This window comes from Octopus sinensis, linkage group LG17 (genome assembly GCF_006345805.1).
Source record: "Octopus sinensis linkage group LG17, ASM634580v1, whole genome shotgun sequence".
Lineage (NCBI taxonomy): Eukaryota > Metazoa > Mollusca > Cephalopoda > Octopoda > Octopodidae > Octopus > Octopus sinensis.
This window is the reverse complement of record NC_043013.1, coordinates 5932790-5958263: the sequence shown is the minus strand read 5'-3', so window position 1 is coordinate 5958263 and position 25474 is coordinate 5932790. Positions and strand designations below refer to the sequence as shown.

The 25474-nt window shown below is 38.0% G+C and overlaps 1 protein-coding gene across 6 annotated transcripts in view; it reads left to right on the top strand.

Moving 5' to 3' along the window:
• Window positions 1-25474, top strand: part of LOC115220678 (stress-activated protein kinase JNK) — a 154117-nt gene that overhangs the window by 67659 nt on the left and 60984 nt on the right. For all 6 annotated transcript variants that reach the window (XR_003882587.2, XR_005002607.1, XM_029790794.2 and 3 more), the window contains one exon: window positions 19634-19876. Coding sequence is in view for 4 of the 6 variants with exons in the window: in XM_029790792.2 (XP_029646652.1) it covers window positions 19634-19876 (243 nt within the window). In the remaining 2 variants the exon portion in view is untranslated. The remainder of the gene's footprint in view (window positions 1-19633; window positions 19877-25474) is intronic.

Here is a 25474-nt window from a genome sequence, read left to right as displayed (position 1 = left end):
CATTTTGCCCAACACAGACAATTCTGCCAGCTCTTTGAAATGATTATAATATTAAAGTTTAAAAAACAGTATTTGAAATTTCCTTTTCCTTGTTTGTTTTATTGTGGTGGAATTGTTGCTTCACATCACTGGATATCATCTCATCTTCATCATCATTGTTTAAATATCCACTTTCCCATGCTTGCATGGGTCAGACAGAATTTGTTGGGGCAGATTGTCTCCAGCTGGATGCCTTTCCTGTCAGCAACCATCACTTGTTTCCAAGATAATATTTCCCCAAGTCCAGACATGTTTTCAAGGAAGATTGGGAGCAAAGAACAGCTGGTATGAAGAAGACACACATTTACAACTAGCACACATTCACATTCACACACACTATATGCTTCTTTTACTTTCAGTTTATCAAATCCACTCAAGACTTTGGTTGAACTAGGACTACAGGTAGAAAATACTTGCCTGAGATTCCATGCTCTGGGACTGACCCCAAAACCATGTGGTCAAGAAGCAAACTTTCCAACCACATAGCCTGTGTTTTTCGAAACTTTCAAAATGTTACCAGGGAGTAAATGGAAGAAACCGGTTGTATTCTTCCTGATGACTCCCTTTCTTCTGTTTCCACATTCTGGATCACAGACTTCAGTCTCTAGACCAACCAATTTTGCAGTGCTACAAGAAGTAGTACTACAGATTTGGATTTTTTGTGCTAGAAGTATATTCAGTGTATCTTCTTTGTCTATGTTATGCTGGATAAAAGAAATATCCTTGGAAATTTTGAAATTCAAGGAAATTTGAAAGTGCGGCATGATGGGTCTCTTGTCAGTTTGTGGGGTTGGGCATAATAGGTCACTTAAGATACAGCACACTGGATTCTATAAATAGAAGAAAAGAAGAATTAAAGAAGTCTTCTACACCCTAATATAAATATATGCCAGTATCTGGAAGTGTTCTAGCAGCAATGCTTCATGTAATTATTGATATTTACACAGAATGAAGAGGCAGTAAGGTGATTGCAAAAGGAAAAGAGAAGAATGTGCAACAAAAAAATGCACCAAAGATGCAACAAAAGTCTACGAGTGGAAAGGAAGGAGGGTCACTTGCTCCAAAATGACAGAAAGTAGATAATGCAAAGTGTGACAACAATAATGGTGACCATGTTAGTGCAGATGATTTGAAGTAAGAGGATACTGTGCTCCATTTGCAAGAGATTCTAGAGCAGATACAAAGGCAGGATGAATGAAGTCTGGTTGCTGTGTGACCTTTGTGATGATTGTTTGCCCTAACTGTATTCCAAAAGGAAAAGAGGTTTAACCAAAGAGTTCTTCTGTGAGAAGTGTCCATCTTAATCTGGACTCCATGTGCCAAATAGAGGACTTTTTCATGATTAATTTAACCTTCAAAGTGACTGTTGTGTAAAAAAAGATTTTTTTTTTCGTTTTTGGGTTTTTTTTAATTTAATGAAGATTAAGTCTATTTAATTTTGGATGTCTCTCATATGTTTCTTTATTGACTGTTTTCACCATTCACTCACTATTTGTCATATTTTTCATTCAAATACTGCTGTTTCGCTCCATTTGTGGGTGACTTGTTATGCCCCAGCAAATATTGAAATTCCAGATTTTTACAGTAGTTGTAATGTATGTATGAAACAACCATTCAAAATTGCCTCCCAATTCATCGGAAGTGCTTATCAGAATCATGACTTTATTTTTGAAATTTTGGAAAAAATTAACCCATTGTCCCGCACCACCCTATATGTTTATTGTGAAAGAATGCATGATTTGATCTCGACTTGCAAATGGTGAGTGAGGAGTAGATTAGTCGTAAATGTAAAGGTTTCATTCACCCACTCATGCTGAGATTTTACTTGAGTATGTGTATCTATCTATCTATCTATATATCTATCTATCTATCTCTCTCTATATATATAGATATATACAGATAAATAGATAGGGCGAAATGCTCAGCAGTATTTCGTCTGCCGTTATGTTCTGAGTTCAAACTCTGCTGAGGCCAACTTTGCCTTTCATCAGTTAAATAAGTACCAGTTATGCACTGTGGTCAATGTAATCGACTTAATCCTTTTGTTTGTCCCCTTTGTTTGTCCCCTGTGTTTAGACCTCTGTGGGCAATAAAGGAATATATATATATATATGTATGTATAGTCTAATGGACCTTTGGCAGGTCCTGTGCTTGTTAACCTTCTCCAACACTACCCCCATCAGCATTAAATAGACGATAGGAACTGTGGCCATCCATGACTGGATTTGGGATTAATACTGGAGTGGTTTCCCATTGCTTTCTCCAGGCAAGCAGGATTTGAACTGAGAATGTTGAGAACCAGAAGATATATTGTAAAACATTTCTGCCAGTGTGCCAACAATTCTGGTACTCTCCCACCCACTAGAGCAACATGAAATGAAGTGTTCTGCTGAAGAACACAATACACTACTACCAGGAAGCATGGGAATTGAACCCATGATCTAGTAATCGTCTGTACAACACCCTAACCACTCGGCGATAGCTTTTACACACACACACTTATAAATTGTAGTGATAGGTGTAAAGTGTGCATGTTTTTGAGGATTTCCATACTGGGATGAATACACTGGTCACTGTGAAGTGTTCAACTCTCCAATTTCAAATAAATCTTTACTCTACAAATGTATTGACTTCTCTCTTTCTTGTTGTTGGCATCCTTTTGTCTCGGGAGACAATAGAGTTGCGCATAAAATAATCCAGTCTGGTTTTTACTCCAGTTTTGCGCAGGCCTGGGCTAGATGTAAGAAAATCCTGGGTGGCCTAATCATCAGGATTCCTCTCTCAATCTTGCTGATGGTAGCCCAAAGGAGTGCAGAGTATTGCGTTTGGCACCAGCTTGGTTGCCGGAGCTGCCAAAGAGTGTCGAGTCGAACACTAAGCCGCCTACGGGGCTCCACTCCAGATTCCTTTGAAGGTTGTCTCTTTTCTGTAACCCTGGATAGGGGCCCATACCAGGTACTGTCAGCTGGAGCCAGCTGAGCCCAGGACTCGTGTCAGGCAGGGTCATCACTCCCTGAAGTAGTGAAGAAAATCTCTACCCACTACCTTGTAAGGTAGTATTATCTAACACATCCAAATTATTTCGCTTCATACACACACACACACACAGAGGCATTCACAGACATAGACATATGTATAACAATTTGTGGAAGTGATTTCAAAATGCATTTAGCCATTTAAGAACACATGGAAACCATTACTTTTTCATTCCTTTCTTAATGATATTCTATTATGAATTCTCAAAGAATTTTGTCATACCTCTATGTTCTGATCACCAACACCATTTCCACTGCAGCTTATTTTTCTTTCTTTTTGACCTGCATACACACACACACACACACACACACATTTGCCCAAGGTACTGCAGATTGGGACTAAATTCAAGACCCTATGGTTGGGAAACTGGCTTCTTACAATACAGTCATGCCTTAAATGAATATATCACTTATTTAATTACTTTATATCACAGTCTGTGAACAACATCATTGGTTACACAGATTTCCAGTCAAACAATCATATCCCCATTGCATTTTCAATGACAAGTGTCATAAGAGAATGTCTAATATAATGTGGGACAAATATCTCAAAAGACTTTTTGTGAGGGGTGGTTTTGTCAATGTTTATAATCTACACCAATATATGACAGGTCCTTCCCCAGTTTCATCATTTAGTGTCCATGTTCCCTGCTGGCATGAGTTGGATAACTTGACAGCATCCAATGAACCCAAGGACTGCATCATGCTCCAGTGTCTGTTTGGCATGGGTTTTCCAGGTCGATGCCCTTCTAATGTCAGCTGCCAACCAGCATGTACTGAATGAGTTTTTGTTTGTTTGTTTTTTCATGACACCAGCATTAGTAAGATTGCCATGCAGCTTGCAAGACTACAAACCTCAAGGGAGGTGGGGTAAACTTTATGCTAGGAGATGAGGAGTAGAGAGGAATAAAGTATAAAAGCAAATGAGCCAGAGTAGAACAGTGTTCATCGCATTAGGGCTATGGTCAAATATACTTACCCGATGTACCACACAGTGGAATCAAACTCAGAACTGCATGGTTGCAAAGCAAACTTGACCACAGCTACCACCAAGAAATTTGCTTAGTTAAATCCTCTCACCATGCAACATGACTGCACCAACTTAGTCTACTAATATCCAGCTAGGCCTTGCTTCATTCAGCAGGACTTTGAACACTTAAAGAATAACAAAAAATGAAATAATTATAATAACTGCAAGGTATGTTAGATTACTAGAAGGCAAGGAATTACCTAATGCTTTGGATAAAGAACAGATGATAGTCTTTAAAAGGATAATTAATTAAGATAGTGGGAGGTAGCAGGAGAAAGGGGAAGAGGAAAAGGTGAACAATATTTGCGGCAATGTTGTCATAGTTCAGTGACCAAAGTTAGCTATAGCTTATTGAATGAGTTGGCACCGTTCCCAGGCCAGCTGGGGATTTCCTCTTGAATGGTATTTGTCTGAAATAAAATGTTGCCAACATACACAGCATTTCTCGACTTCAGGCTGACAACTGTACACACAAAGATGTTGCGAGGGCTGCTGATTTAACCAGATGTGACAGTGTTTTTCTTTTTTTCTTTTTTTTAATGTTAAGGCCAAAGATATCAAGTAATGAAGAGAAAGAAACATTCCATCAGAACTTGCTTATCCAGTTCTGTATCACTGATCAAACCAACTTGAAATCCAGTGCACACAGAAACAAAATCACAGACAAGTGAAATGTATCAAGACTGCAGTGTAGTGTATCTAAGTAAAGCTCTTGAAGTGGGTCATAAGAAAGAAGAGAAATTTTATCACTTAAGTCATTGAACTGCAGTCAAGTAAATCTTGGGGTTGATTTGTTTGACTTTGAAGGTTTAAGTCAAACAAATCAACCCCTAGATTTACTTTTTTTTAAAAAGTTTTGTGAGTATTCTATTGGTCTCTTTTGCTGAGAAGGCACATGGTTCAGTGGTTAGAGTGTCGGGCTTATAATTGTGAGACTGTGAGTTCAATTCTCAAAGCAGGCTGTATGTTGTGTTTTTGAGCAAGACACTTTATTTCACATTGCTCCAGTTCACTCAGCTGTAGAAATAAGTTGTGACATCATTAGTGCCAAACTGTATCTGCCTTTGCCTTTCCCTTGGATAACATCGGTGGCATGAAGAGGGGAGGCTGATATGCATGGGCGACTGCTGGTCTTCCACAAACAACGTTGCCTGAACTTGAGCCTTGGAGGGGAACTTTCTAGATGCAATCCCATGGTCATTCATACCAAAGGGGCTCTTTGCTCTCTCTTTCTGAACCACTAAGTTATAGGAATGTAATCAAACCAATCCTTGTTGTGAAGTGGCGGTGAGTTTGACAAATACAGGCATAAAAGAAACACACACAATGGGCTACCATACTGTTTCCATCTCCTAAATTTACCCACAAGGTACAGGCCAGGGTTAAAGTAGAAGTCCCTTGTCCACAGTGCCACACTTTGGGATTGAATCTAGCAAAGCAAGCATCCTAATCACACAGCCAACCTGATAATAATAATACTTAAACCAAAAAAAAAAAATCAGCCATCCAACAAACACAAGGAAGAGAAGCATCATCTGGTTCAATTCATCAAATAACGTGATTGCAAATATGTGGTCAGTGAAGTGTGTGCTTTAATTGTCCTCAGGAGGACACAGTGGTGAAAATACACATGTGTACACACCCACATCACTGATAGGTTTTAAACCATAGACTGTGGTGGAGAAGGATGGAAGGAACTAATATTTTGGTGTGGGTTGATAACAACAGTATAGTACAAAATATATTCTTAGACTGTTGACATTTTATTTTTATTAATTAATTAATTTCATCCTCCACCCCCAACCCTCATATCCCATCCCACTTCTATGGGAATTATTTTATTCTGTTTTATTTATTTATCTATTTTTTTTTTGTTTGTTTCATGATGATTAAATTTCAATACTTGCAACCTCATATAACTCTACGTCTGTACACAATCACGCTCGTCTGAAATACATGTGTACACACACACATACACACTCACACAAGTAGACATGCGCATACACACTCACACATACATATAGACAGACAGACACTTGTCTGCACATACACACACATACACACATACTCTCTCATACTCACACACACACACACATACATTTCTAGTGTGGCAGTCATGGTTGAATAATGGGATTTTTGAACAACACCCTGCAATGTTATCGAGGGGACTACCTTGAATTTGTATGTTTCTGTTTATTTATTACTCCCTTCAGTAATCTGAAAATTCTTTCTTTCTCTCTTTATCTCTCTCTCTATCTCTCTGCATGTCTTGCTCCTTTACCACTCTCTTTTTCCTTCTCTGCAGGTTTCTCTCTCTCTCTCTCTCTGACTCTATATCTCTCTCTATATATATGTCTCTCCTTCTCTGCATGTTTCTCTCTCTTTCTGCATTTCTCGCTCCCTCCCACTCTCTTTCTCCTCTGCATGTTCTCTCTCTCTCTCTCTCTCTCTCTCTCTCTTTCTCTGACTCTCTCTCTCTCTCTCTGTATCTCCTCCTCTGCATGTCTCTCTCTCTAACTCTATATGTCTCTCCTCAGCATGTTTCTCTCTCTCTCTCTCTGTACATGTCTTGCTCCCTCCCACTTTCTCCTCTGCATATTTTTCTCTCTTTCTCTGACTCTATCTCCTTCTCTGCATGCTTCTCTCTCTCTCTCTCTTTTCTCTCTTCTCTCTCTCTCTCTTTTCTCTCTCTCTCTCTCTCTCTTCTCTCTCTCTCTCTGTATCTCCTTCTCTGAATGTCTCTCTCTCTCTCTCTCTGTATCTCCTTCTCAGACTGTCTCTCTCTCTCTTTTCTCTCTCTCTCTCTCTCCTCGTCTCTGTGACTTTCAGCAAATCGATTCCTGGCCATTGTTGTTCCCTATCGTTCACATAAATTCTGAAGTGTGCACTGTCTGAAGTCAGCCATGTTGTCCGATTTGAATGTTATTCTCAAGTACATATGATTATATTGATTATGAAACTGACTGCTAATTCACTACGGAAGCAACTGTTGTTGTTGTTGTTGTTATTACTATTATTATTATTATTATTATTATTATTATTATAAATGGTTGTTGTTATTGTTATTTATTTTTATTCTTTTACTTTATTATTTATTTGTTTGTTTAATTGTTTAGTTCACCCAAACAGGCTCTTCAGCTTTATGTAATTGTGTGTATGATTATGCGTATCTGTGCGTGTGTATAGTAATGTATGTATGAATTTGTGTGTGTGTGTCAATATATATATCTATATATATATATATATATATATGTATGTATGTATATACAGAGAGAGAGAGAGAGAGAGAAGCATTTATATATATATATATACATACATTTTTTTATATTTATATATATACATAGATTTTATATATATATATATATATATATATATATATATAAGGGAGAGAGAAAAAGATAATGTGTATTGCTATGATTGTGAATATATATTTGTGCATGTGTGAACATGTATTCGACCAACAGTGTGTCTGCTTAAGTATCGTCTGTCTGTGTGTCTGTGTATGTCTATGAGATTCTCCCACCTCCCCTCCCCTTTACCCCAACCAGATTATATCTATTCGATATTTACAAGTTACAGTTATATATCTTCAAAAGAATTTGTTTATTTAAAATTATACCAAATATTGATTTTTTGTTTTCACTTCGACACAAGGCCAATTGGCCGATTTTCATATTTCTGGTCTATGGTTTTATTGATGCCGACTATCTCCAACTTGAGGTGAAATTGCTGTACGAATAAGATATTTGACTACCAGCTCATAGGCTTTGTGTCCAAATCCACTTTTTGTAATGTCTCTTTGGCAGGGTACTTTGTTCTAGTTTGCATCATTTCAGTTAAATGAAGGTTTGTCTGTCATTTAGCACCATAAAACCTGATCAATAACTCTGAACTTTTCATTTTCTTCCATCTCCTTGAGTATCTTAAAGACATTTATATTGTAACTGTGCACTATTTCAATTCATATGTTTATTTTACTTCCATTTTTCTATGCCAGCATAGGTTAGGTGGATACTTATTCAAGACAGTATATATTTACTGCTGAACACTCTTTTTATCACCAGTCCTTGTTTTTTAAGTGAGGGGTTTTTTTTTATTATTCCATTACACTTTGAAATCACTGAGTTGCAGATTGTGATGCTCACTGGGAATGTTAATATGACAATTTCACACACATTCATATATAAACATATACAATGGGCTTCCATTCAGTTTCCTTTTACTAATTCCACTAAAAGTTATTGGATGGTCCAAGGCTATAATATATGTGGAAGACACTTGTCCAAGGTTGGACCTGAGACCTCAAGGGTGCTCAGCAAATTAACCATACATTTATTCCTATAGATCATGCCTTCATCTATACAAGCAACACATTAAATATCACAGCAATCGGTGCTGTACTTGTTGTACTCCGAATGCTAGCGATTTCTTTCATTAGGTTCATTTTGGTTTATGAGAAACCAAACTAACTGAAGTGCCTCAAATCTTTGTGGGGATTTGATTGTTTTCCAGTAAAAAGAAGTAAATTAGCTCTTTGGTGTTTAAGCTGGCCATATCTGGCCAAATATTCTAACTGTTTTTTGGTGTCCCATACCTATCCTATAGTGTCATTCTAAAAATAAGCAATCACATCATCGAAATCTTGAAGCTATGACATAATGCATAATCAACTCAAAACAATGTGGATAAATAAGCCTTGCATTGGACAGAATAATTTGATTGCTAAAAGGTCAAATAAAAATGGTCCATTTTATTCAACCTGACTAGTGTTGGTGCCATGAAACACACCCAGTACACTGTGTAAACTGGTTGGTGATTAGAAGGGCATCCAGTCGTAGAAACCCCACCAAATAACATGTACGAGTTTGTGGGAACAAAACCTCCCAATAAGAAATGACTAGCATTGTGATAACACTCAACCAACCCATGTCAACATGGAAAATGGATGTAAAATGATGAGGATGATGATGATGATGTACAGCAATGGCTGTGTGTTTAAGAAGTTTCTTTTGCAACCATGTGGTTCTCAATTTCATCTCATATCATAGCACCTTGGGTAAGCGTCTACTATAAACCTTTGGTTGATCAGTACAAAACAAGTAGAATTTGGTTGGTAGAAACTTGTCAGAAATCTATGATGATCATGATCATCATCATTTAACGTCCGTTTTCCGCGCTAGCACGGGTTGGACGGTTCGACCAGGGTCTTGGAAGCCAGGGGCTGCACCAGGCTCCAGTCTGATCTGGCAGTGTTTCTACAGCTGGATGCCCTTCCTAACGCCAACCACTCCGCGAGTGTAGTGGGTGCTTTTTACGTGCCACCAGCACAGGTGCCAGGGGAGTCTGGCATCGGCCACAATTGGTTGGTGCTGGCATGATATACATAAATACATGTGTGTACTGGAATTCCTACTCTACAAGAGCATTAAGTTTACTCTTTTGTGTTTCTCTTTTAATTGTTTCAGTCATCAGACTGTGGCCATGCTGGTGTACTGCCTTGAAGAATTTTTAGTCAAATGAATCAACCAAGTACTTTGTTTTTGTATTTTTTAACCTAGTACTTATTCTATTAATCTCCTTTGCTGAACTGTTAAGATATGGGGACATAAACACACTGACACTGATTGTCAAGCAATGGTGGGAGACAAACATAGACACAAAAACACACACATATTAATTTTAATTTCTGCCTACCAAATCCACTCACAAGGCTTAGGCCTGTCTGAGGCTATAGTAGAAAATACATCCTCAAAGTTCCACACTGTGGGACTGAACATAGAATCATGTGGCTGGGAACCAAACTTCTTACCACACAGCCATGCCTGCGCCTATACTCTTTGTTTGTTTACAGTATAATTTTTTTGTTTTTTTTTTAGTGGGGGGGTTCTTTTTTGAACAGTTTTTAAGGAGAACATAAAAACAGAAACTAACATCCTTGTCTTTCCCACATAGCAGTAAGGGTGTGATTTAAATTAAAGGGCTCTAACTGAGAATTAAAGCTGGGTCATGGTATTTGTTCATTGAGAGTTCCTAATGTTCCATGCAATCTGAAACCCCTACATGTCCCTCAAATAATGATTACAATCTTTCTCAATATGTTCTCTCTAAAATGCAACAATATTCCATGTTTGTTGGGTGTCTGAAAATTAGAAATATTTCTTTTCCCCTCTGCACTGTTTTCTTCATATATTTACAATGTGTATGTGTGTGTGTGCGTGCACACACGTGCATGTGTTTATATACATATACATAGGTTGCCCAGACATGTAACATAGAAACCAGAGAAAACAAATTTAATGTTTATATTTATTCACCTACCCCACCACATCATAACTAATACACATTAACAAATATGTGTCTGCATGTACATATATGGTGCAACCCATCCCAGCATGGAAAACGGGTGTTAAATGATGGTGATTAGATACTCACATGCAGAAAGTGTATATGTACAAGCATGTGTTTGTGTGTGTGTGTGTGATTGCATGTTTTAGTGGTTTCAATGAAAGTACACAGGACATAGAGTAGTGTGAACAAGCATTGTTTAGTTCTTGACTTTCAGCCTATAACAGCTGGACTATATGTTCACAAGAGTAGTCACCAAAATGATGTAATTGGAAAAAGATCCCAGTGATAGCCTGCCACTTGACAAAGCTCCAAACTTTTTCTATTATTAGAATAAAATCCTTCAACATTGTAAGTAACTGGACTCCACCCCCTCAATTAGTCAAAGATCAGGAGGAACACAATTCCATCTAGAGATTGTATCAAGTTTACAAACCTCTTTGTTTTTGCGGGGTTCGCCTCATTTTTCAATGACTAAACCACCATCACTTCCATCACCACTATAAATAATATAACCAAACCAATTGACTATTTCATTCATTTCAGACATACATATTATGTGTAAACACACACACACACACACATTCACACAGCATTCATATTAACTTTTGACTCAGTGTAAACCATCTCCTGCAACCAATCCACTCCCTATATGTTTATTTAAAAGAAACACTCATCCTGCTTTACCACCTCACCACAACTACCCCAGCCATATATTCTACATTAACAGTTGTGGCGATATCTTGGTTGGGAATCCGTTTAGTCCATTACTCCTGATATACATCAAACCATACGGGACTAGTTGACAGTCTCTTTCTTTAAAATTATCTGCTCTCACCATCCATTTTCAGTCACTGTTTCTGAGAGAATCACGGGGTATGGTCCTCGTGTACCTCCTCCATAGGATGCTGTCAGAAGCAACCATCATTACACTTTCCGGTTGGATTCCCAAGTATGACCAACTTGAGGCTATCGCTATTATCCAGCTATCTTGTTTTTGGTGTATCTGTTGGTCTCCTGCCAGTTGGCTCAGCTTGAAGAATCCATCATGCTATTCTTTACTGCGACATTCTATTCACATGTCCATAGTGCCAGAGCTGTGACCTCTCAATACAGAGAGGCAGTGGCTTGACATGGAGAAGCTCCTTGATCTCTGAGCTATGCACCCCACCACGTAACATTACTCCCGAGATTCTTCTAAGCCTACCTAACATGTCACCTTGCTTAGAGGTTATTAATGAAAATATTTACTCTTCAAGATAATCTTAATTATTTCAATGTTCCTAATACTTCCATGATCCCCCACTTCATACACAAATATCTTCTTGCATTTGTGTCGCTGACTCCTTTTTTAACATACTCCCTAAACCAACCCTTGACTTTCTACTTGACTCCAGTACCAAAATCAACATTTGTGCATTTACCTTTACCCTTAATCAAACACTATTAGTTAGCTACTGTACTTCCATATTTACTGAAACTTTATTTCTTCCTCAAACTTCCCAGTTGTCAAAATTTATTCTGTTGCTCAGAACAATGACCAAAGAAATTATATGAAACAAGCCAAACCATAATGGAAGCATACCATTCCTCCTCCCCGCCTCTCACACACACTCATTATGTAAGATACGCAGCTTCACTGATTAAGGCAGTTTTCAAAACCTGGAAACTCTGGCACACTGACATTAACCAACAATATTTAGTCGCTATAAAAATTATTACTGCAAGGGGTTCATTAGTAAGAGAAAATTCGACTTTCTCTTGTACCTTTAATCTATATTAAGGACCCCTGTGCCTTGCAGTGAGTGGTCATTAACCTTATATTATTCACCACAAGCTATATCATTCCTTAACAGATTTCACAGTCCACCTTCTTCTTTTGAATCAAACATTTAGTGCATTGCTGATACCAGCAGCTCCTGTCAGGCATGAATTGTTTCATTAATGTTGACCTTTGTTATATTGTCCAATGAGTGTGGGTGGAGAAGGACAGATAATTTATTGACAAGAAGACATATATATGATATTTATATCAAGAAAACTAACAGTGTCACTCCCACATTTATCATGGAACAATTAAAGTTTAAAATTTCTCTGCACAGGCATGGCTGTGTGCCAAAGAAGTTTGCTTCCCAACTACATGGTTCTGGGTTCAGTCTCACTGTATGACACTTAGGGCATCTTCTACTACAGCCTCGGGCTGACCAAAGCCATGTGAGTGGATTTGGTTAACAGAAACTGAAAGAAGCCTGTCCTGTGTGTTTGTCCCCCAGCACCACTTGACAACCAGTGTTGGTGTGTTTACATGCTTGTAACTTAGCGGTTTGGCAAAAGAGACCAATAAAATAAGTATCAGGCTTTGCTAAAAAGTTATAAGTACTGGTGTCAATTCACTCAACTAAAATTGTTCGAGGTGATGCCCCAGCATGGCCAGTCTAATGACTAAAACAAATAAGTTAAAAAAGATAAACAGTACATTATGGTCCACTGCTTCAAGCAGTTTTTGTTTCAAACACCCTTGTTTTCCCAGAATTGCTAGAATAGACTTCAAACATGGTTTTCTCTACAGAACCAACAAAAATACCAGGCACTCACCAGTTTTTTACTTTATATGCTTCTATTCTCATGTTCTAAGAGGATACATCCTAGCACTTCCGAAAGAAGTATAATACACTCTCATAACATTCTGCTTCTCCTACTTAAACCATAACAAATTAGGCTTTTCAGAATTTCCTGGCTAAATATCTCTCATATACACAACCATCTTTGTATGTATGTATATGCATTGCTCTCAGCACCTTTTACAGATCACATGAACTGCAGTTCTGTAGGTTTTCCACTGTTACAAATAAACTACATATATATACATATATATATATATATATATATATTATATATATATGTAGTCTATTTCTGGGATCCAAATTATATAGTCATGCTTGTAATGTCTTGAGTTAATTACTGAATCTCTCACATTGTACTGTAGTACATGAGCCAACATGGCCGCTTCTATAATTGCTGAGGAACTGACAGCTATAAATATATGTGTTAATGAAGATTTCAATAATTCAATTGGCTTTTATTAGCCATTAGTTATTATTATTATTATCCTCAGCCTCATCCTCATTATTATTATTGTTATTTGTTTTTAGGAGTCACAATTGAATTTCTATTCATTAATGTTTTAAAGTAATTTTTTTATATTTTTCTCAAAAGTTCTTTTTTCATTTAATTATATTTATTTGTATCAGTCTTGAACTTTTCTTTTTTTTTTGTTTGTTTGTTTCTTTTTTTGGTGTTTTAATTTTATGTTGTTGCAACTATTGCTGTGTTAATGAGACGCTGCTCGCAAAACAATATTCAATCACTATTTAAATGACTCTCTAATGACAGAAAAAGTGGTAAAGCATTTTGTAAAACAGCAGGGTTGCACATAGACAAGTAATAGGGATTCTACTCTTTTAAATGCATTAGGAGTGGTGTGACCAGTAAGCCTAACTTCACAAAAGACAAAAAAAAAAACCCTACATTTCAATCAATAAAAATGATCAAGTGAGTATTGTAATGTTGATAATCATCATCCTTATCATTTAACATCCATTTTCAATGCTGGCATGGAATGGGAGGGTTGACTGTTTGCAGGAGTGCATCAAGCTCTGTATCAGTTTTGGCATGGTATCTGTGGCTGGATGCCTTTTCTACTGCCAACCCTTTTGCAGAATATATTGGGTGCCTTTTTCATGACACCAGAGAGGTCACTGAGTAACTTTCAGAGCAAGAAGAGAAAGGGGCCCCTCAACTGAGTGGAGGTATATTTGAAAGAGGGTTAGGTGGCATTACCCAGGTGTTGAAAGGCTAAAGTATGATAGTTAGACAAGCACAGGTGTCTTGTTATAGAGGAAATACAGGGTTACCCTGAGATATTTATATGTGTATATATATATATATATATATATATATATATTATTTGTTTCAGTTATTTGACTGCGGCCATGCTGGAGCACCGCCTTTAGTCAAACAAATCAACCTCAGGACTTATTCTTTGTAAGCCTAGTACTTATTCTAGCAGGCTCTTTTGCCAAACCACTAAGTTATGAGGACGTAAACACACCAGCATCGGTTGTCAAGCAATGGTGGGGGACAAACGCAGACACACACACATATTTATATACAACGGGTTTCTTTCAGTTTCCATCTACCAAATCCACTCACAAGGCTTTGGTCGGCCTGAGGCTATAGTAGAAGACACTTGCCCAAGATGCTACGCAGTGGGACTGAATCCAGGACCATGTGGTTGGTAAGCAAGCTACTTACCACACAGCCATATTTATGGGTTGGTGGGAGTAGCTGGAAAGAAAGTAAAGATAGTAGTGATGAGCAAGTCAGAGCATACTGTCAAGACACAAGAAGATGAGTATAAGGGAATGCAGATGATGGATCCGGACTGGTAGTGTTTCTAAGAACATAAGAAGCGAATGATGACAACAGTGCCATTGTCACTATTGTATTACTCTCTTTTGTAGCTACTGGTTGTATTTGGGGAGATTTATGACACTGTTTGAAACTAGATATAATGAACTAGACTGCTGAAAGAGAAGAATGCTTTCAACTTAGAAATAGAAACCATTCCTTCTTGATTGTTGGGCTGGAAGAAAGCAACCAATGTGAAGTGGGAAAGCTGACTCACAATCAGCAGGTTCTGAAACTGGGTTTGGGTTTAGGTTTAGATGAGGAGATATAAACTACAAATATATGGAGATTAAGAAGAAAAAAATAAAACAAAGAGAACATGATAAGGATCTCAGAGATTTCTCAAACTATAATTCTACAAAATGATTTCAAATAGGTACAGGTGTGGCTGTGAGGCTCAGAAGTTTGCTTCTCAACCAATTGGTTTTGGGTTCAATTGTACTGTGTGGCATGTTGGACAAAGTGTCTTCTACTACAGTCTCAGGCTAACCAAAGCCTTGTGAGTAGATTTGTTTGGTGGAAGCTACAAGAAGCTTGTTTGAGTGTATATATTTGTGTGTGTGTGTGTGTGTGTGTGGAGGCACAATGGCCCAGTGGTTAGGGCAGCAGACTCGCAGTCGTAGGATCGCGGTTTCGATTCCTAGACCGGGCATTGTGAATGTTTATTGAACGAAAACACCTAAAGCTCCACGAGGCTCCGGCAGTGGGTATTGGCGATCCCTGCTGTACTCTTTCACCACAACTTTCTCTCACCCTTTCTTCTGTTGGCTTGCTCACTTAGCTAGCGGGGTGGCGTCATTTGAAGGCTAAAACAATGCGAAGCGCATTGTGACCAGCGATGTGTAGCAACATCTGACAGCCTGGTCAGTCACGGTGATATATATGTATATATATATAATTGTTAAAGAGGACAACAAACATTAAGGCAAGGCAAACATCTCAAGTCATATACAGTATTATTATTGGAAAAAAGTTTCAAAGTCTTACAGCTGTTTCTGGGATATCTCAGAGTATGGGATATTCCATCATCAGAACAAATAGGGAAAATGAGAAACGTAATGACAACATAGAGTACAGGAGTAAAGGAATAAGGAGATGAAGAAAGAGGAGAAAAAAGAAGCATAAAAGTTCTCAGTTCAACTTTCCGATCTTGTAGAAATAAGTCCTTAGGTGCAATCCTGCATAAATCCATGTAGGTTAAAGTCCGGATAGTGTAAATATCCAGAAAAAAGACGTTAACATATCAATGTTCAATAGCAGAATGGTAGTGGGGGTGGCTATTAAATGATAAAAAGAAAGAATATATTTTTGTGTATGTATATGTATATATATATATATATATGTATGTGTGTATCTGTATGTGTGTGTATGTATATATATATATATATTTGTGTGTATGTGTATATATTTATGTGTGTATGTGTCTCTCTGCTTTGACATCACATGGTTGTTATTCCAATATTCTGCAAAAACATTGTCTGATCATTGGGGAATATTCCCTTGCTTGGAAACAGGTATGGGTTGGTGGCAGGAAGGGCATTCAGCTGTAGAAAAATCAGCCTTGATAAACTCCTTCCGAACAATGCAAGCTTGGGAAAGTGAACATAAACTGACCGAAACCTCTAAGTCATTGGTGTTCAGTATCATGCCAGAGTATGAGAAGTAAATGAGATGATTTTTAAGGAGCAATAAGTAACATGCTGTTAGTATGAGACAATACACTCTCACATTCTCTCAAACCATCATGATAAGAATTTAGTCAACAGTGAAGCGGTAATTAAATGTTCTAACATTACATCAAGTTAATTAATTTGGCCAGCTTGCTGAACTTAAAAGTTGTAATTGAATTTTGAATAAATAATGACTAATTACCACTGTGGAAATTTGTGTTATTGTCTTCCATAGTGTTGCACAAGCAGCTATCTGCATGCATCATTTGAACTCAATAGATTTGTAGTGGTGAGCATGTGGCTTTCAATGTCAAAAAGAAACACAGAAAACGTAGTCGATGATGATGATGATGATGATGGTGATGATTTGCGAGATTGGTAGACATCAGTTTGTTGAGCATAAAACCTAGTTATGTGAACAAATGCTGACAGTCACATTCATTACTTGGTGAAAATGTGGCACAAAGAAAGATAGAGGCTTTTATATACACCAGTTTGTAAATAATGACAATAGGGTTAATCTAGGAGGAGAATGGCGTGGAAGGAAAATGAAGAGAGAAAGAGAGCATGAGAGGACTGTGATGGGGTGCAAAGAACAAAAAGAATGCTTTCTGGGCTGCACATCACACAAAACATATAATGTCAGTTACAACAACAATGATAATAACAATAGTAATAATAGGGAAAATAGTGAACAGTGAAATTAATGGTGGCCTATGCCAGTGCTGTATAAACCAGCCCATTTAAGAGTACCCTTCAATCATTGGACAATAAACTACACTTGCGAAAACCTGTTGAGGCAAGTGAAATCACTGTTGTGGCCAATGACAGTACCACCTGATTGGCACCCGTGCTAGTGGAACGTTAAAATCACCATTCGAGTTTGATCATTGCTAGGGTCGCTGACTGTCTCCCATGCCGGTGGCACATAAAATGCACCATTCAGGCGTGGTCATTGCCAGTACCGCCGGACTGGCTCTTGTGTAGGTGGCACATAGAATGCACCATTTGGGTATGGCCAATGCCAGTACTGGCTGACTGGCCCTCGTGCCAGTGGCACATAAAAGCACTCACTACACTCTTGGAGTGGTTGGCATTAGGAAGGGCATCCAGCTATAGAAACTTTGCCAGATCAAATTGGAGCCTCATGCAGCCTTCTGGCTCACCAGCCCTCGGTCAAACTGTCCAACCCATGCCAGCATGGAAAGCAGACGTTAAACGACAATGACAAAAGACCATCATGTAACAATCTAAGAAATTACTCATGAAGTAGGAATACGCACAGGATCAGTCCGTTACATTTTAATGGAGAATTCATGCATGTGCAGGGTGTCCGTGAAATTCATCCCCAAGATGCTGGCAGAGCAGCAGAAACAACTCCACATGGAAATCACTCGGGACATGCTGGACTGTGCAAACCACAACCTAGACTTCGTGAAGAGCATCGTCACTGGTGATGAGACCTGGGTTCATGGCCTCTGCTTGATGCGTTTGGTCATCTTGCATGAAAACAAAAATCTGACAAGCACACACTACATGTCGGTAGTCTAGACATAACAACCAGGACCTGATGCAACCTACCAGTGCAAAAATGTTCATACATGCACAAGAAGGGTGGCACCTCTCACCCAAAGGGTTTTGCCCACACAACATTAGTTTCTGCAAGAAAAAATAAAGTCAGATGCTTTTTGAACATACCTCATATATACACGACACATATTTGTTGGGTAATAATCCTAAGGAGTATTCTCAGTACAAAGGTAGAGGTTATTTAAGCCCGTTAGGCTCTAGTTGCTGCAACATACAGCCATTTCTTCAGATAGGACAAACTGAGCAGCACACACACACACACACACACACACACACATAAAGTCTGATGAAGGTTGGCAGGCTGGAACTTTGAAGTCACTGCCACCCTTCTTATAAAAGTTTAATAACCATGTACGCTACTAAAAAGCATTGAGTAATTCTTCTGTTTCATGTTAAATTGTTTTTTATATCTAGCTTAACATTAAAAACAACCATTAATATTTGCATGCTATTATCTGTCACTTTGTGAACTTCAAGAACCATTCCAAAAAAGAATTATTTCCTGTTATCTCAAAAGTTTATAAAATTCTTATGACATCAACAACATATATATATGTATGTATGTATGTATATATATACAGCAAGACTCCTGTTTCTGTCTCACTATAGCCTTCCATCTTTTCCAATCCCCCCCCCCAAGTTTTTTTTTATTTTTGTCTTGCAAGTACTTGGTGGCCCTGTGAGTGCAAGTCACTTAAAAGCCCCCAGTCCACACTGTAAAAGTGCTTGGCGTATGAAAGGGCATCCAGCTGTAAAAACTTTGCCAAAACTAACCTCACCCGTGCTTGTGCCATGTAAGAAACACTAAGTCCACTCTACTGAGTGGTGGTGTTTGGAAGGGCATCCAGCTGTAAAAATCTTGCCAAAGCAGTTACAGAAGTCTGGTGTAGGCTTCTGCATGGCTGGCTCTTGTCAAACTGTCCCACCCATGCTAGCATGGAAGGCGGACATTAAACGATGATGATGATGATGATATATATAACTCCTTTGTCTTGTGAAAATTCTACCTACATCTTGATTTTTGTAATTATGTCATTGTATTCCCTGTTTACACTAGATAATGGCCAAATGAGTTTTAAAGTTAATACAATGTTAATGCCAGTCATGACATTTGGTTGATAGCAGTCACAAATGTTTCCATCATAGTAAGAGAGAGAAAAAGAGAGAGAGAGAGAGAGAGAGGCATCAGACATTATAAGTGTCATTAGATAAGAGTTTTCAGTTCTCCACCAAATGAACTGATATAACAAATTATTTTTAGATCCTCGCTCAGGGTTCATTATACCTAGATTTAACTATGTTATTTACTTGTTCAGGATCGAAAGCTTCTGGTCACAATTTATATACTGTATATTATTTGTTTGTCTGTTATTGTTGTGGGTTTTTGATTTTTGTTAATTTTTGTTGTTTTTTTCTCTCATACTGATAGTTTTTGTTTTCTTGTTCTCTTGCAGTTTGTGCATGTCCTTGGCATCTCAAAAATCCCACAGGAAACATTTACCAGATAAAGAATCTTGTAAAGAAACCTTTACAAATGGGAGTGTAGATACACCTAACCTATCCAGTAATAATACATTCATTATGAGTATACATTCAAATCAGTTTTATACAGTGGAAGTTGGTGATTCTACATTCACAATCCTCAAACGGTACCAGAACCTTAAGCCAATAGGATCGGGTGCTCAGGGTATAGTATGGTAAGTAAATGTTTTTCTTTATATTTCTTCTTCGTATGTGTGTGTGTATGTGTTCTGCTCAATTTGCTTTCAGAGTTAGTTTTTATCAAACTCATGTGATTCTTCTCTCATTTGTGTAATTCTGGTATTATACATCTGCTGGGTTATCCTACACATTTAGGTCACTGTGTATTTTAAGAATATTTCGTTAAATAGGTGCAGGTATGGGTATGTGTTTAAGAACTTTGCTTGCTTTCTGAATCATGTGGTCTTGGGTTCAGTTCTATCATGCAGCACCTTGGACAAATGTCTTCTACAAAAGCCTCAAGTCAGCTTAGGGCTTGAGAGTTTATTTGATAGCTGGAAACTGACAGAAGCCCTGTTGTGTACATGACACAGAGTGTATGTGTGAATATGCATGCATGTGTACCTTTGCCCAGGCATCATATGATGGTTGTAAATGAGCATCATCATCATCATCATACAAGCAAATTTGTTCATTTCCAGTTCTTTTGCAAAAGAAGATCTGGCTATAAGAAAATATTACCTGGCTTGAAACAGGTGAGGATCGGCAACAGGAAGCACATGCAGCCATAGATAAATCTACCTCAACAATTTCTGTCTGACCTACACAAGCGTGGAAAAACGGATGTTAAATTATGATGATGATGAATGTTGTATTTGATAGCATACATAATTACGTCACACTCTTTTATTTTTAATTATTTATAAATGTCACAATAATGAAGGTATGTTGTTGTTGTAGCTGTTGTTGTTTTGTAAGTAGCAGTAAATGGAGTCAATAGAAGGGTTAATGTAGTGACTTCAAACTTTTACTAGCAAACTAGTATAATTGTAACGTAGATAATGTCGCTCATTATCAAATGTGGACTGTGAGTCGTTTAATACAACAACAGCAGGAGTTAAACATAGTAGTTACAATTACCAGTTGTAGACTTTGAAAGGGTTAACTTGTTGAAAATAGAATGTAAACATACTGGATGACATATTAACACATGAAATTTAATCTCTTCCTCCCACTATCAAACACTGTGTGTGTGTGCTTGGGTAGATATGTCACACGAACACACACACTCCCTTAACTCTTTACCATTCAGATTATTCTGTCAAATGTACTTCTTATTTATTCACATTGTTTTGAGTTAATCATGAATTGTCTTGTAGTTTCAAGATTTTTGATGATGTGATTGTTTATTTTTAGAAGGACATTAGGAGTGATGTGGAGGCTCAATGGCCCAATGGTTAGGGCAGCGGATTCGCGGTTGGAGGATCGCGGTTTCAATTCCCAGATCGGGCGTTGTGTGTGTTTATTGAGCGAAAACACCTAAAAGCTCCACGAGGCTCCAGCAAGGGGTGGTGGCGACCACTGTTGTACTCTTTCGCCCCAACTTTCTCTCACTCTTTCTTCCTGTTTCTTGGGTAATGCTGCAATGGACTGGCATCCCATCCAGATGAGGGGAACACATACGCCACAGAAACCGGGCCCATGAGCCTGGCTAGGCTTGAAAAGGGCACATAAATAAATAAATTAGGAGTGATAGGCCAGATCTGGCCAGTTTGAAGATAAAGCAGGCACAATATTTTGGGTGGATATACCTGGTTTTAATGCAAAAGTGTTAAAATACCTGCTTAATATAAAATTTTCAGCCCCTGAAAATCATTTAAATTCTTTTGTTACAATATTCCTATTGACAGACACTGCTTTTGTTTCAATTAATTTTTAAAATGATGTTTAAAGATTTTTTAATAAACATTGTACATTTATATCATAGCAGTTAATATGTACTTCAAACACTTATGAATAGTGTTGGGGGTTTGGTAAAGGAGGGAATTAAAATAAAGATAATTCTTTTAACCCTGTTGTTACTATATTTCTGTTCACATACACTGCCTTTCAATTAATTAATTAATTCTGTATATAATGAATTTAGTATAATAATTTTGTCATTATTTAATCTGCTGTTCGGAACATAGATTAGTATGAAATTTTGATGTCTGGATTTAACGGGGGCCACTTACAAACAGGAGGTTTATATCATAGAACCAGGAGCAGTCTCAGGTGGATTGGTATCAAACTGATTAAACAAATTCCTGACACTTTTGTTTTTTGTCAGACAGCTTGTTAATTGAAAATTTCAGTATTGTTTTTAATTGCTAGGTCAGGAGAAAGTGCTAGGTCAGGAGAAAGGGCAGTGTCCAAAATCCTTTGCAGGGCCTCTTGGATAGGGGAGAAGAAAAGTGTCCCCAAATGCCTGAAATGGAATGGACTTCACCAAAAGCATCTAAAAACCCCAATAAGAGTAGTGTTGAACCAGGCAACAAATTAAATTTGCCACCCAAGTTGGCCACAGCAGGATTTGAACTCAGAATGTCAACAGCCAGAATAAATACCTTAAGATATCCCATCTATCACTCTAACAATTCCATCAATCCACCAACCTAGGTAGGCACTTCGTTGGCCTTGGAAGAATGAAAGGCAAGATTTGAACTCATCACAAGAAGCAAAGATAATTACTGCAAGGCGTTTCATCCAGTGCCTTAACCCCTTTCCCCATTTGCCTTCTACTAGTTATGTTTTAGTGTTCCTGGGTGGGGATGGGCAAAAGGTAGTTTCGGCAGTGATTTATGGACACATTCCACCTTTTTGTATTATTGATGCTTGACATAAGGTGGGCTTTTGCACCCTAATAGAAGACAAAAGGTTACTCAAATACATTGAAGCTCTTGGCAGGAACATAAAACATGGAACTGAGGGTCTACCAAAGCTAATGGGTAGGCAGAGATTCCTGACACAGCATTGTGAGACACATCTTAGTTTGTGACCTCTTGAAGAATAATAATGATAATGGTTTCAAATTTTGGCACAAGCCCACCAATTTCAGGGAAGCAGGGTGAGTGAATTACATCGACCCCAGTGATCAACTGCTACTTATTTCAACTCCAAAAGGATGAAAGGCAAATTTGACCAAAGTTGAATGTAAAGTCGGAAGAAATGCTGCTAAGCATTTTATCCAACAGAGTAAAAAGTCTATCAGTTTGCTTCCTTAAGAATAATAATGATAATTACGGTGACACATTAAAGGCACCTGCAACATTCTTGGAGTGGTTGGCATTAGGAAGGGCATCCAGCCGTAGAAACCAAGCCAAAATCAGACTGGAACCTTGTACAGCTCTCTGGCTTACCAGTTCCAGTCTAACCATCTAACCCATACCAGCATGGAAAGTGGATGCTGAATGAATGAATGAATGCTGATGATGATGATAAAAAATTGAAGGTGGAATAGCATTAACACAGTATATTACTAGTACAGGGATAAACAGTAACAAGAGAACCCAACCACAGTCTACCTGTCCTGCTAGAGACAATAGCCTAATGCCATCAAATTACACCCTACCATCTTCACACAAATGACAGGACACATTTGACAAAGTTGTTTTAGAGATATTAAAAGACAGGGCAGTCACAACTGGAATGCCATCAATCATAATTCTGCTCAATTGGGGTTGATCAGGGTGGATAGGGTTAAACAGCAATAACAACAAAGCAAATTAATACCCAACATGATTTGCTGTCATAATATAGAGAGATGAAACTAAATGCTGTTGAACATTGCATTTAGAGCAGAGATCAGCAAATTTATCATATCACTGGTAACTTATCAACACCTTATCATGTACTTTCAAAAATATATAATTAAATTATGTACTTAAAAAATTTCTGGATTAAAAAATAATAATTCTGTTGTTCTTTTGTGTCAGTACTGCCTTGTACTATAAATAAGAAATATTTAAAGAAATCTGATGAAAATACTTAATGAAATTGAGAAAAGATAATAAAAATTCAGTCATATTATATTGGTTCAGTCATGATATTTAATCTGTAATTGAAATATGTGTTTAGTGAATATTAGTTATTGCATTGATGTTTAGTTGGAAATGAGTGAGTGTTAGCCTTAAATAACCATGCTCCTCTAGATATGCTTCACTAATAATTCTGCACCTTTAATACTCGAAATTGTTTCAGGTGTTTAGCAACCCTTTGGATTACCACATAGACTCCATAGGGGTCAATATTAACCACTTTGCTGACCCAGTGTTTAGACTATAATAATAATAATTATGGTTTTCATTTCCCCGCCAGATAAAATAGCTCTGTTTTAGGGTAGCAGCAAATAGGAATTTTCTGTCAAACCTTTGTTTCTTTCATCATCATCATCATCATCATCAACATTAATCCCCTGGACAATACTGTCTCAAGTCCCAGGACTCATAGGGCTGTTTATCCAGTTTCCATGGCGTATAAGTAACTGAGATCACAACGTTCCTCAAGTGAATGAAGTGCCAGTCTGTTGCAGGTTACTCATTTTCAGCTGAGTGAACAGAAGCAATGTGAAATGAAGTGTTTCCTTGTCCAGAAATTGAAACCACAATCTTACAATCATGTGAATGCAGTACTCTAACCACTATGCTACATGCCTTCACAGACTTCCTCAAAATATCATAGTGTAGCAGCTCTGTGTTTGACATTGGCTTACATGCGAATATACATTTCTCCATTTCAAAGTTGACTCAGTTGACTTTATATGGTTGCACCTTTTGTGTTGTTCTCTGTGTTTGGTTAGAATGGAACGTTTCCTTCTGCTTCCAGTTTGGCATTTGTGTAAAGTATGATAGTCACCATTTCTCACTAGAGAGTTTTCCTTTCTTCGCTTTAGAACTTTAGAACACATAGTTCTTTCACTCATGTCAATGCTGGCTGCTCAGCAAGTTCTCTCAATGAACCAGCAGACTGAACAAACAGTATCGCCTCCTTGGAGGCATTCTCATGCACACGTGGCCGATGCCAGTGCCGCTTTGACTAGCTTCTGTGCCGGTGGCACATAAAAAGCACCATTCGATCATGGTCAATGCCGGCTCCTCTGGCCCCAGTACCGGTGGCACGTAAAAAGTACCCACTACACTCTCAGAGTGGTTGGCATTAGGAAGGGCATCAGCTGTAGCAACACTGCCAGATCAGATTGGGGCCTGGTACAGCCAGACCCCAGACCCCAGTCGAACCGTCCAACCCATACCAGCATAGAAAACGGATGTTAAATGATGATGATGATGTCTACTAGTGCTGCCATCACCTCCATGTTGTTTCATTTTGGACCAACCAACCAACCATCCATACCAGAAACAAGATTTAATTTAGCCAGGCATCGCACACTCAAATACCAGACACACTTACAGGATACTGAAAGTGGTGATCATTTGGCTAAAATAGCAAACCTTGCTTTCCTATCATATTTATTATCTCTTGTTTTTACAAGAAACTTACACCTACATCCTAGTAATAACAGTTTTAGTAATAGTAATTGTGTTTCTGATGTAGGTATAAGGCTTGAAATTTTGGGTGATGGATTTAGTACGTTCAACACCAGGGCTTGATTGGCCCTTTATTTTATCGGCACTGAAAGGGGGAAAAAAAACAGATTTGACCTTGGTGGGATTTGAACTCAGAATATAAAGAATCAGAACAAATTCTGCAAAGTGTTTTGATCCTATATTAATTCTGCCAGTTCAGTTCTCCAGTAACAACAACAATAATAATAATAA